This window comes from Saccostrea echinata, unplaced genomic scaffold, assembly GCF_033153115.1.
Source record: "Saccostrea echinata isolate AGI-Se365-2 ecotype Australia unplaced genomic scaffold, CSIRO_AGI_Sech_v1 ptg000004l, whole genome shotgun sequence".
NCBI lineage: Eukaryota > Metazoa > Mollusca > Bivalvia > Ostreida > Ostreidae > Saccostrea > Saccostrea echinata.
Genome location: NW_026889753.1, coordinates 7,827,543 through 7,841,601, shown reverse-complemented (window position 1 = coordinate 7,841,601; position 14,059 = coordinate 7,827,543). Strand labels below are relative to the sequence as shown.

The 14,059-nt window shown below is 33.1% G+C and overlaps 1 protein-coding gene across 1 annotated transcript; it reads right to left on the bottom strand.

Moving 5' to 3' along the window:
• Positions 1-3,242: 3,242 nt before the first annotated feature.
• LOC133179106 (mammalian ependymin-related protein 1-like) lies at positions 3,243-5,289 on the bottom strand. The gene is made up of 4 exons (XM_061313845.1): positions 5,150-5,289; positions 4,597-4,718; positions 4,281-4,486; positions 3,243-4,033 (listed from the first exon to the last, which is right to left on the bottom strand). Exons 1-4 carry the CDS (start codon positions 5,240-5,242, stop codon positions 3,825-3,827), a joined length of 630 nt encoding a protein of 209 aa, XP_061169829.1. The 5' UTR covers positions 5,243-5,289; the 3' UTR covers positions 3,243-3,824.
• Between the last annotated feature and the right edge of the window lie 8,770 nt (positions 5,290-14,059).

Genomic DNA, 14,059 nt, shown 5'->3' with positions numbered 1-14,059 from the left:
TTTTTTGGATTAACACTGGACGAACACGCACTTTTAAAAGTATTTAACAGCATTACATGCGTTTCTTTTTGTTGTGTCGCCTGCAGAGCGACACTCATGGATCACTTTACTCGGCGTCTGTCTGTCTGTCCGTCTGTCACACCTTATATCTCGAGAACTGTAAGAGGTATTGATTTGACATTTAGCACATATATATTGCTTATCACTATGGCTTTGTAAATTGCCATGGCTACCGATCTTGTGACCCTTGACCTTTGAGCCACTTTTCAAAATAGTTCGTAGTGCCGATATTCAGCATATTTTTGACATTCAAGAGGTAAGTCTATAATGTTCAGCATTTGCACCATTTGTCATTAAACATTATGAATAATGACAGCGTGACAGTCCACTCGACCTTGACCTTTGACTTACTTTGCGAAAAATACCCCGCGGAATTAATTTCATAATTAATAATAATAAAGTTTAGTTTAACTTATGACATTTGATTTTTTTTGGGTTTTGATAATTAGCTTTTATACATTTTTATGAGCACGATACTGTACATTGAAACTGTATGATATTCAGTTACCACACAAACTTGTACTATTAAAATACATCGGGATTGTTGGAAACGTGTATTAATAAAATGATAAATAATCATTTCCAATAATTATTAATCATTCATGTGAGGGTTGGGGAACCATATATTCTTTGATTATAAGATTATAACGCAGTCTTGGATGCTTTATTTCTTTGCAGGCAAATGCACGATCGAACTATCATGCTAGTAGTAAATATAAGTATAAATACAAATAGTTGACCACACTTAACGAAGCTACAAAGCAGGCGACATGCGTTCCTTGGAACACTCTAGTTAGACCTACATGTATTGTGATCTCAGCACAAAATTAAAATTGCACAATAGATACGCCACGGTGGCTTTTGGTTAAATCTGTTATTATGTCGTCAGGAACGTACATGTATATATGTCGATCAGGACACCATATTGTTATCTCTAGACCTATTATTTTGTCCGAGCATTTTCTTTGAGATGTCTTGGACAAACTTAATGAAACTTTTCAGAATGTAAGCATTTCTAAAGTTCCCGGTTCATTGTTATGACCTTGTTAGTAAATACATTTTGTAATCTTAGAATCTTGATAACTTCAACAAATTTACAACAAAAAAAAATCCATGAAAGCAATAACTTGTCTAAATCGAAATGCAATAGTATGGTGCCGTTAAAGCCCTGAGAAAAGAATTACAATTGTTCGGACATTTGTTCCGACAAGAAGAAAATAGTTCTGACTAGTACTGGTTAATTCTTCATTCAGACGAACAAAATATTTGTGTGGATAAATACATTCTTTCTTAATCATGTATTTTTATGGCTAGTAGAAAGTATAGATTTAAATATTTTCGGAATTGTTCGGACGAACTGGATACATGTATTTACTTGTATAATTTAGCGAATTACATGTTTGTTCGAACAGATTTGATGTTTCTTCTTTGGCAAGACTTTTCTCTGATAAAGGAGAGTATCCAGAAAATCAAAGATGGTTCATATATGAAACACATGAATCAACTGCACGTTGGTTTCGAGATATGGATATTTTTTTTATTGACTCCAATCCTTTGCAGTTTAGGTTAAAATTGTTTGCATCTCAACTTTTTCATTTGCCATATACACTGGGTAATTAATTAATGCTTGTCAGGCCCGTAGGAAGCAATTTCACTTTGAGGGGGCACAACCATACATTTTCAGTTGGGGGGCACTATCAAGTACCAAAATTTCTTGACAAGCAAAAGAAAAAAAAAAGGTCATCAGACGTTTTGATTGAGGGGGCACAAGCATATAATAGCTATGTTTTCTATAGTGTTCTATATATCCTACGGCCATGCTTGTTCTTTCGGTTTTCATGAAAATGTACGAAAATCACTAAAACACTACGTAATTCTTCTAATTGATATGTTCACTACAAGCATATTGTTTACATTCTCCCATCTCATCCCAGGCCTTTAGGAATGGGGGTTGTCTCCCAAAAATAAGATACTCTTTTTTTCTGGCCCCGGGATAAGGAAAGAAATTTAGACATATCAAAATTTCAAATATACATCTGTAAAATACTTAATTTTGACTCCTTGATTTCTATACCGTTCCAGGATAACATAGAGATTTTGACTTAAGTTTAAGCTGTTTCATGATCTTATCGGACCTGATGTGTGGATTTTTTTCCAACAATACTTTATCAACACAGTTTTTCAGTCTATTTCCTCTATAAATCAAGTAAAGTGCCTTTTTTTTCATTTTTATACCGATTGAAAACTTACAAAATACTGTGATATGAAACGAAACCTTGCATATAATGAAATGATTTGGTGACATCACCTATCAATTGGGTAATACAACATGCCTGTTCGAATTGTGTTTTGAATTGGTGAAATTAACTAGTCGAATTCGAATGAATGATATCTATTTGTATTTCTTATTACATTAAATCATGAAAGACCCCTCCTTCAAGACAATCTTGTTGAAAAAGAAATATATAGCGTCCGTCAATTAAAAGTATACGAAATTTTAAAAAGCACTCTTATATGACAATGCTTAAAAATAGACGTGACTTTTTTAATCTACAAAATGATGATGAAAGAGATCGACTCTCGGGACTTGTTGAACTTAATCCGAGCCACATCCTCTCCATGATCAAATAATTTTAAGATATAGGCTGAACCCCCCCCCCCCCCCCCCAAAAAAAAAAAACAAACAAACAAACAAACAAACAAAAACAAAAAAAATCCTTTTCTGCACCCAGAGGAAACAGTGATATCACTTATTCGAAAACAAAATATAACTTCTCGAATGGGTGATATCACCAAGTATTAAATTGGAAATGTGATATCAACCATTGAAGAAGGTGAATGTAAACTGTAACTCTTTTCTTACATATAGGCTTGATTTCCTTGAATGTAACCTGGAATGTAAACTGTAACGTCTTATATTTAGGCTTGATTTCCTTGAATATGTAACCCGGAATGTAAACTGTAACTCTTTTCTTATATATAGGCTTGATTTCCTTGAATGTAACCCGGAATGTAAACTGTAACTCTTTTCTTACATATAGGCTTGATTTCCTTGACTCTTCTGCCATTCGAGAATATCATGTTTACATCAAAATGGCACTTTATTGTAAAATGCTCCAACATCGGTGTTAAAAGTAAAACAAATGCAGTTTTTGTGCAGAGATTTACAAATGTGATTTATTTGAGTATTTGCAGGTACAACTGAAGACAGGGAATATGAAGTTTTTTGGAGGAGTCAACCCCCAATCTCTCATACCTACTTACTCTGATCAAACAACAATACATACAAGATTGAGACAAATTACCCTCACATACAGACCATACATATATTTAAAAAACACACACACACCTTTGGCACCCCACGCACATATCACATGTAAGTTAGCTTGAATGAGCTTCCCCACACTCCCATAGGAAATTTTTATATTGCACTAAACCCAGTCCAGTCTGATGCTTCCCATTACATGTATAGCATCACATATATAAATAGTTGAATATAGACTTGATAAATATATTTATATATATATATATACAAACATTTACCCTTTTAAACACGAGTGTATTCTTAATGAAATTGTTTTCACAAGAATAATTCAAAATTCATATAATAACTACATCATAATCTCTGATATGTAATTCTTTTATTACTTGAATTCTATTGGTCTCCGCGACCTTAAACTCTAATTATCTAAAACTTTCTTATGATTCTAAAACTACTGAGTCGTTCTATTACTATTTATCAGGACCATCTTCAATTCAGCTCCTCAAGGCCATAGAGTGAATGGCTCCGCCTGCCGATACTTTGTCTGTTGACATGACGGTGGGACGACAAAGACGTTCGGATTCTCGATACCTTCCACAAAGTCAAAGAATCTGTTGGAAACGGAATCCGTTATATTGGCGCCGCCTCCCAGGATATCTTCGTTTACAATGATGCAGTTATTAAGTGTAAACGACATATAGAGACGGGCATCTGAAAAAAATGCAGGAGAGGAAAACTTTATCATTTGGAAAAAAAAACAAGAAAAAGAAAATTAAGTGTATTTCAAGGAGTCATGACTGTCTGGGTAAAATATTTCAATATACATACGATTTTACTATCAGCCAAATCTGATTTTATTGGGATTTTGCGTACTTGGAATCATTCCGAGATGAATAGAGGGCATTCAGAAAGTTGTAAAGAGTTTAAGCTTCATCCCATATACTATAGCAATACTTACTGTGTCGTAAAGGGACAGCATCCGACCATTCCTGTAGCGTTATACTCTCTCCTGGTCCACCTATATTGTACTCGTTCACGAAGGTGGCATTCGGGGGGATGCCTATATCCCTCCAGGCCCTGGCTGGGGCTTTTGTGCAGTTCCTAGTTCTTAGATCTATTTTATATTCAACTCTTTCTTTGTCAAGAATAAGGTACTCATAGAACCTAAGGAAAGATAATCATATTAAATTCTTAAGGTTCCCATACATGTATCTTTGCCGAATATTTTTCATAATTCAAATGCCATTATATGAATGAGCAGTTAGTTACAATACCTTCTTCCAGGGGTAAACTCGCTCAGCTCTTCAAAGATCGCCTCCCGTTTGTTGACGGCATCGTAGACGAACATAAACCTGTTAATTCTGTCCTCTGCATAGTTTAATTGGGCAACCCTAGCCTATTGGATAGAAGAAGTAAATTATAGTAAGGCCACCACATTTTATTAAGGTAATCAAAATCATTAATTTTTACAGCAGACTGATCGCAAGAGGCAATTTTAACTGCAGTAATGGCGCTCCACGAAAGATTCCAATTCATTTGCCTACTGCTGAACTTGTGCAAGGATACACGGAGTTTGTGCATCAATATCATTAAACCAAACCGTCAACCAAAGAGTCTCTGCTTCCGTTCACCCACCACATTCACGACATTGCTCGAAGTACTTATATTCACATTTTCGAGTTATCCTTCTTTGAAAAGCTAAATCTCTAATGCAAACTACTTGTATTTAAAAAACAAATATTAATTGAAGTTTTACACTTCATTTATAATAATTTGGTCTAAATTTCTAGATTTGGAAGGCTTTCCTTCATGATAGAAATGAATTACCTGGAATTGAGATGGTACAATGCATCTCCCTGGTTCCTGGGCAGTTGTCAGATGAAGACCGAGGAATGCGAGGAACACCAATGCCCCCTTCATTCTTGAAACTTACAGGGGGAGTGACTGAGGAGAACCTCTCGTGACAGGACAGGTTATAGCAAGGTGTTTTAGCAGTGATCAGCAGTTATAGGGGGTACTTTTGATAACAAGGGACCTTTGATTACCATAAGACAAGAGTAGGGGGACTTCAGTCGACAAGTTCTATATTGCGTTATCTCCAGATTTTATTGTCCGGTATGTGTTTCAAATTAAAGATGGGACTACTACTTTAATGAATTTATCTACCTGTTTGTGATAATCTACGGTTATCGACATGAAATTGTTTATTTATTTGTACGACCTGATGTGTGGTAACATTGTGTAGAATGTGGCCTTCACTGTACACAGTTTCGTGAAAAGTGATACTACGCATTTACAATGCAAGCAGTTTTGTCTAGTGGCACTTTTGTCTAATATCTAGTGGTTCCTTCAGTACTATCTTTAAAATTATTTACTTTCCCTTGTATAAAATTGGATACTTATTTAATGACAAGTATTCACAATTGCAAAAAATTATACAACACTTTCTTGCTTTTTATGTCATTTCCTTGAAACATTTTGACTAGTGTAAAAAAAATAAATCCCATCACTTATCATAGTTTCTTTGTCCTTGCACGGATTAAATTGAAATAAAAGATATCCATTATCGTTTTATCCACGTATGTGACAGGTATATTTAAATACACTTGTAATGTTATAATCTTAATATTTCAATTATTAACTCATAAACAGCTGTTTAAGGTCAGACGACACATTCCTCAATAAAATATAATTTTCCCCAAAATTGGTCATTCAAGTACTACTAAAATTTCTACTTTAACAAGTTTCCTCGCAGAATAATTAGAATATTTAGGTACATTACCAGGTATTCGTGCAAGATTCCAGAGGATAGTATTCCTTATATTAATACAAGATACAAAATTTTATTTAGTCCATTTTGGGACACCGGAGGAGAGAGAGAGAGAGAGAGAGAGAGAGAGAGAGAGAGAGAGAGAGAGGAGGATCCAAATGATAGAACAAACATGATATATGACAATATAACAATACATAATCCTACTGGAAAGCTCTTCAATTGCGGTTATAATAATTATACAAGTACATGTACAAGTTAAAAAATTCTAAAGGCGAACCTGTAATTCTCACGTACTGTACACGCACAAGTACACGTACATTGGTCTGCGAAACCTGTTTTAAAATACATGTATTATTAATTATAAAATATTTTAGGCATGCATATATTACAAAGATGTACAAAAGACGATATCTGAGGAACAATCATCAGAGCTTAATCGAGTACATCCATGCTTATAAAAAAGAACTATTTATACAGAAATGTGAAACAGCAGTTTACTGTATACGTTTGTGGGATCCTTGGTGCTCCTAACCAGGTCTAGATTTTCTCACTGGTTATGTATATGAACGATATATCAATTAATCTGAATTTCGTTTTTTCTGAAAGTTTCTGTATACAATGGTTTGGAAGTTTTCCATTTTGGCTTAATTTTTAAAACAGAAATAATAATTTTTCTCAACAAATCTAATAGTATTTAATCCTTAAAAGAGAATTGTTACAAATTCAGAGAATAAACATTTATTTTCACTGTAAAATTGTTTGACACAGGACTTTGTACCTTACGGGAGTAGGCACGAGAGATATACAAGTAATGAAGATTGTCTGACAACTATTTTTATAAAAATAATGAAGTGTTCATTTATTTTATTTGTGACCCACTTCAGCTATATTTTTTCTCCGCAATATAGGGCCCCAAATAGGGTAGAGAGTTTTCTTGAAATTATATATTGCTGTGAATTTTCGCATGTAAATTGATTATCTAAAGGAATCCAGAGAAGTTTTGGTTTGTATACTGAGATAATTATGATTGTGATATATCATAAAGACGAAAAATTTGATGTTTGTGAAACTTTATGAAATCATTACGTATTCATTATCTTTAGTGTTTTGGTGTTACACCACACGTGTGTGCAGCACGGCGATTTCGCAATAGATGGAGGCTCCTCCCGTGTTTCTCCGGAGATGCCTAGTTTTTTCACTGAATATGAACACCCATAATATAACATAATTACTATATATTCACAATTCGCTATATTCACTTTTTAATTAAGAAACGAATATAATTTTTGAAAATTCACGAGGACATGAATTTATGATGCTTCTCGGCGATATATTTCATGAAGTGTAGTTCATGTACCTCACAAATTTTCCAAAATTAAATTCATTTCTTATATTTACATTATCTATCATTATGCCATGCAACTGTCACTAAAACAGTTTCTGTTATAGTTTTGACGACAAGTAGGGTATTTTGAAGTAACAATAGTGATATTCATGCTCATGGCAGTTCATTAGAAAATGAACTTTTTTCTAATTTGTAAAGAATCTTAAAAAAAGACAACAATTGGAAATGTAAATATTACATGTATTATATATAAATTCACAGGCCTTTATTTCGCTTTTATTCGACTGACAAAGGGAGTATTTTTTTTTATAACCCAAAGTTTGTCAATAAGATTAAAGGTATATGTATAAAACCTAAAATTTTGTAGGCATGGTATTATATTGGAACTGCCTCTTGGCGGAGAATTATGATCTCAATTAAATGCATATCAACATGATTTGTCATTTCTATCTCAATCGTTCAAGAAAAAATCGTTATAATCGCCCTATTTCTTTTATTTTTTGCTTCCTCCTTTAAATGGTGAAAAAATCTTTTACTAGGATAAATTAACAAGTTAACAACACCATGGAGTCGCTAGGAAATTTGCTGTATATACACATTCACATGCATAGTCCAAATCGATGCTGAAGTCTGCTAGGACCATGGAACTCCATGTAATCCTAGTCAACAGGGATGCATTATAGAAATGCTTAATTCTTGATTATCAGTACCAAGATCAATTTCTATTTACCAGACAAAAATGGATGCTTTGTCCTCGTTCATAGCCTGCATTTAACATGATTTTCCATTCCGTCCATCTTGACAGATAAAAAAAACTATTGTAAATGTGTATTAATAATATTTGTGTGGCCACAATGTGCTTACACATGTAGCTATCCAAACCTCCCTTATAGGCTTTGGTATGCGATCCAAATTATCATTATGACAAAACCGTGATCATTTTTAGCTGTACTGGTCATAGACCAAAAGAGCTTATGCGATAGTAAGGTGTCCGTATCCGTCCGTCTGTCTGTTTCTCTGTAAACAGTTTTTCAAAATGCTACTCCTCCTACACTTTTGGTCCATTCTTAATATACCTTGGTACACAATTAGACTACACTAAGATACATAATTATGTTTATCAATTTTTGACGTCGATGACAGGGGTTGCCATGGTTACTAAAAATAGAAATTTCTGTGAAATTCTAACAAAATGCCACTCCTCCTACATTTTTGGTCCAATATCAATATAACTTTGTACATAATAAGACTACACTAAGAAACATGATTCTATACATTACTTTTTGATTCCAATGAACTGTGTTTGCCCAAGTAACTAAAAATAGAAATTTCTGTGAAATTCTTACAAAGTGCTACTTCTACACTTTTGGTCCAATATCAATATAACTTGGTACACAATTAGAACACACTAAGCTGCATAATCCTGTATATCGGTTTTGGATTTTGGTGAATGGGGGTTGCCAAGGCTACTAATAATAGAAATTTCTGAGAAATTCTTTCAAAAAGATACTCCTCCTACAGGTTTGGTGCAATTTCAATATAACTTGACACACATTTAGACTACATTAAGATACATAATTCTATGTATCGGTTTTTGAATTTGATTATCCGCCTTCCCATGGTTACAAAAGAAGAAATTTCTGTGATTTTTTTTTTTCATAAAGCTACTTTTCCTGCAGTTTTGATCTGATTCCAATAAAACATTTTACACGATTAGACTATACTCGACATTTAGCTCTGTATATTAGTTTTTGATTTCGATGAATGCCATAATTATTAAAAATAGAATAAAAGAAAGATAATTTGCATGCTACCCCTCCTACAGTTTTGGTCTGATTACAATACATGTAATACTTGGTACACAAGTAGACTTCACGAAGATACATAATCTTGTTCATCGGATTTTGATTTTAACAAATGGTGTTGCCAAGGTTATTAAACAGAGAAGTTTCTGTGAAATTCTTTCAAAAGGCTACTCCTACTATTATTTTTTGTCCAATTACAATAAATGAAGAGACTAAAGCAATGATCATTATTTTCTTTATTGCTGATGCAATACTTTCAATTCCAAGTGCCACTTTCCTCGACTTTTGTTAAGTAAAGACCAGTAGAGATATCTGGTTTATTTTAGATCTAATTGGCTTTTCTGGAAATTGATGTACGAGGATTATTTGTCCCAGAATTCAAAATCCAGACAAACGATAATTTATTAGGAATCCTGTTTCATAGATTAATTAAAAGTTATAAATTGATTCAACAAGTAAAAATAGATTTATTGACAAATATTGAGTACAATAGTATAGATGAACATTGTTTAGAAAAAAAAAATATCAGTATCTGGTACAAGAAGGCGGCGCATTACCCCAAAATTAAAAAAAATAGGTATATATGATATTTAGAATCATTCGAAAAAGTATTTATAGCTCACAATTTCGGGAATAGAAATAAATATTCTTAATATTGTATATTAATAATTTTGTTGTACATGCTTTACTTAATATGAATTTTTTAACGCTTTCTATGCACCGGTCTGAAATATCTGACTGAAATCTCTGTTGACACAAGCGGCGCTGTGCAATTTTTCCAAAAGAATCGCCTAAGTCATAAACTCTGGTACACATAAAAAAATAATTTCCGGTTCTCAGTGAAAAATGACAGAGGCGCAATCACAACTTCTGGGGCCTTTCCGACAAGCGGAATATATTACATAGGCATTCATTACGACCCCCTTTCTCCTAAACTTTGTAATAAATGTAGAGGAGGGGGGGGGGGCTCTTATGAAGCTTAACTTGAATGTAACGATATTACCTATACAGAAGGGAGGTGTACATGTAAATAGGAAGTGACTCCATTTTGCTCCATTTTGTATAATTTTTTTAACATCCGGTGATGTTAATATATTCGAAGTATTTTTCCCGGCTTGCTGTAAAGGCACGAGAAGATGCGATTGGACAGAAGCGGTTTTTCTAAGTATGTGAAGAAGCGAAAAGAGACCGGCCGAAGAATATTGGACAAGAATGACAAATGTGTATGATTACAGCACATTGACATGTGATTACATAGAGTACAGGAAAACCAGTGTATTCACTGAAAAAGTTCCACATCATAAAATGCTTCAGGCATCTATACATGTATATATTTTTATACATAGAAAAAGGATGGTTTCAAAAAAAAAATCTTTGTGACAAAATAATAATGAGTTTAAATGAAAATGCCTTATAAAAATACAAATTTCTATACCATAATTTTTTGTGTATCCAATGTCCTTCAAAAAGCAATGCAGAAAAAGAACATTTTCTATATTTTGCATATATTTCGATCATGGCAATATTTTAAAAGTGAATATCGTATATGAACTTTCTAGGAACATCATTTCAGATTTAATTTTAAATAAATAGTAAGGTGATCCGGGAGAACATTATAATCCACATGGCTCTTGGTGTTTTTTTTTTGGTTCCTATATGGAAAATCGTATCATATAAAGGAACAATTAAGAAGCGCTCTCAATGAAAAGATGTGTTCAATTGTTAAATGAGTTTTACCTATAAAGCAGAGAAAAGGAAATATCTGAAAATTATCCAAATAATTAAAATTATCTAAATAATTAAAATTATCTAAATAATTAAAATTATCTAAATAATGACAAGACTTTTCCATTTTCTCAGAGAAACAGTTAACATCATAAAGAAGAACATAAAGCAATCTTTGCAGAAGGAGATGCTGGTTTTATCTGTTAGTCAATTGATTCTAGTGTATAAACCTTTCACGCTGATTGTGTACATGTGCATATATAAATTTAGTATGTTAAAACGTAATACGATTTCTATTAAGCAGAATTTATGGATCAAGAATACTTTCGATTTGAATACCGTTATTTTATTGTATTATATACATACAGGACAGAAGGATTGGATACTATACTTCTTCCTTGTATTACAATGCTTATTAAAGAAGTAGATTTACAAATCTATTTAAAATATGCGATATTTCAAGGATACATATGAGTTAAGAATTTCCAGAATCTTGAATATAACCAATTATTATAATTTCAGATTTAAATTTATACTTTGATGAAGATAAAATAAGTTCTCGGACACATATCTTGAATCGCGGAATCCATCCCAGTCTCGACTAAATTTTTATACTACAAAAGTTACCGTTATTCAACATTAGTAGACATTCACTTCCTCATTATAAAAGATGAGACTCCGTAATAGTCTGATGGTAATAATAAAATATTTAGTACTTCCTTATATATTACAGAACTGATGGAATTATACTGTTATAATACCGTCGATGTCCTCAGCAGTTCTACAAGTACTTATAAATTCACTTCTTTATAAATATAAAGAATCTCTATTAATTGTAAAGAACTGCATGAAAACTTGGGTACCTAGAAATTCCCTATATCAGCAACTTTCACATTACATGCATTTTATATTTTGCTATGAGCAAAAGAAAAATAGAAAACAAACAAATTTACCAACATATATACTGACAAACAAACAAATAAAAAAAAAAACCAAAAAACAAAACAAAACAAAATACAAAAACAAAACAAACAATAACAACCAAAAAATAATAATAAATAGATAAATGAAATAAAATAAAATAATAAACTAAAAAAAAAACAAAATAAGAATAAGGAATATCATCGGTTTGTGACATCAGGTTGCAGCAAAGGACTAAATTTTGGGAACATGTTCGCGTACCTAGTTTTGAAATCAGGTCAGCTGACCCTATCAAAAAGTGATCACCATGGAATTCCTTCAAGATAACAAACACTTGGTGGAACCAGACTAAAATATACTCGTGAGACTGGTGTGCAGTGGTGAGCCAAAATAGCTTTAAGAAAATACCTTCACAACCCTAAGTATTAATTTTTGTGAGGAGTTTGCGTGATTTGTTTACCATTTCGTCATCATGGATTATGTCTTTGGATTATCTATGGTGCTGGCGTTAATGGTAAGAGGTAAGAGAGATCTTGAGCAAGTACCGCCTGTTGAACTTCTTTTCACCCCATCTCTTCACATCTCACCCTTCTGCTCTTATACTGGAGAGCCACAAAAACAATGTATACATAAAGTACAAAACCTTTATTTTTTTCAATTAGAATATTACTGAAAAATATCTTAATTGAGTCTTTTTATAGAATTCTTCAATTTTTTTTCACAAGCAGCCTGGCATCTGAGGATTTATCTAGAATCCAGATATCAAATGTCGTTAATTAACCTACAGAAGTCCGCGAGCTTTGTTTATTCAGAGTGTGCGCATTAAGATTAATTCAAAATTAACAGCACAGACATCTTTTGCGTTCATAGTAAAATGTGTGCGTAAAATACCAGTCCTTTGACATAGAGCAACAGATCTCGAGTTCATCTCGTTTCTCATACTGGTCACCGCTGTGATGCCTCCTATAACACACCAGGCGTCCAACAGAGATGGTATTCCTTATCTTATATTCTGTTGAGCAATAGAGACTAACCATATTCTTGATGCGTTACCACGCCGTGCCGTTTGCACTTCTGTGGGGCGACATCGTGTGATCATTCCAGCTGCTACAATTTGATGTTAATCAGCTGCGATGTGATTCTGATGTTCAAACAATATTTCACAGCTTTTTTACACAGACTGCTACGAGAGCTTTGTCAAAATGTTGGCAACTGGATTTCAAAAAAAAAAAAAAAAAAAAAAAAATCGCTATGCATGAAGTCTTATATAAACTATGTAATTTATCATCAAATTACAAGAATATCAGACAGAATTACACACATAAGATTGTTGTGGGCAATGAGCTTTTATTGATATAATTCAAACAATTTCTGGCGTGCATTGAATCCGTGATGATTGCATTCCAAAGTTTTCAATTTATTTAGGGTGTCTATTAAGAAAGTATTAAGTGGTGGCAAAAATTGAATGAAGATGTTTAGTATCACATACTGATCGGATTTAAGACATGCATGGAAACTGTGTTTGTTTTAATTGTCTTTGAAAATTAAGCGCCTTTTGTCCTCTTGTAGAAAATAGTAACGGAAGATGCAAGTAAATTCTAATAGCTATAATCGGAAACATTAATTCATTACACTGTGCCAAAAGCATGTAAAGAATTTAAAAGAAACGCGCGCTTTAAGGATAACAGAACTGTCAGCTTTAGAATACTTGCATGTGTTCAAACCTGAGGGATCAACAAAAAAGACGCGTTCTTTTAATAATCTTGTTTCTTTATAGGTTTTGACTAGGAATTTACTCAAAGGAAAAAAGTCATGGGCAGATCTAGAAGGTGGAGGTTGGGGTAGACCCCAATCCTGGAATTTTGAGTTATTAAATTTCTATGTAAAGGTAACGAAAAAATGACCTTGGAACCCCCTCCCCCCTTTAAGAACGGTAAGGAGAGTCATCTATAATAAAAGTAAATTAATTCAGGAAATTGTCATCATCCCGAACCCTACGGCTATAATTAAGTAAATTGTGTCCCCCCACCTTTGACATGTTAAACACCTTAGTTTCTGTGTATATTTGGGTCCTAGTTTGTCGGTAGATCTTTGAAAGTTTACAATGTAATGTTCCTTTTCCCTGATATGTAGCATGGTTGAAGAACATTTGAGTTTCAAAGGATTTT

Bases quoted from the DNA above. Each gene is read 5' to 3' on its own strand.
- LOC133179106 (XM_061313845.1), bottom strand. From the start codon at position 5,242: ATGAAGGGGGCATTGGTGTTCCTCGCATTCCTCGGTCTTCATCTGACA. The intron at 4,487-4,596 runs GTATTGTAACTA...ATCTTTCCTTAG, and splicing joins GAGTTTACCCCTGGAAGAAG to GTTCTATGAGTACCTTATTC. The intron at 4,034-4,280 runs GTAAGTATTGCT...CATTTTTTTCAG, and splicing joins TGCTGTCCCTTTACGACACA to ATGCCCGTCTCTATATGTCG.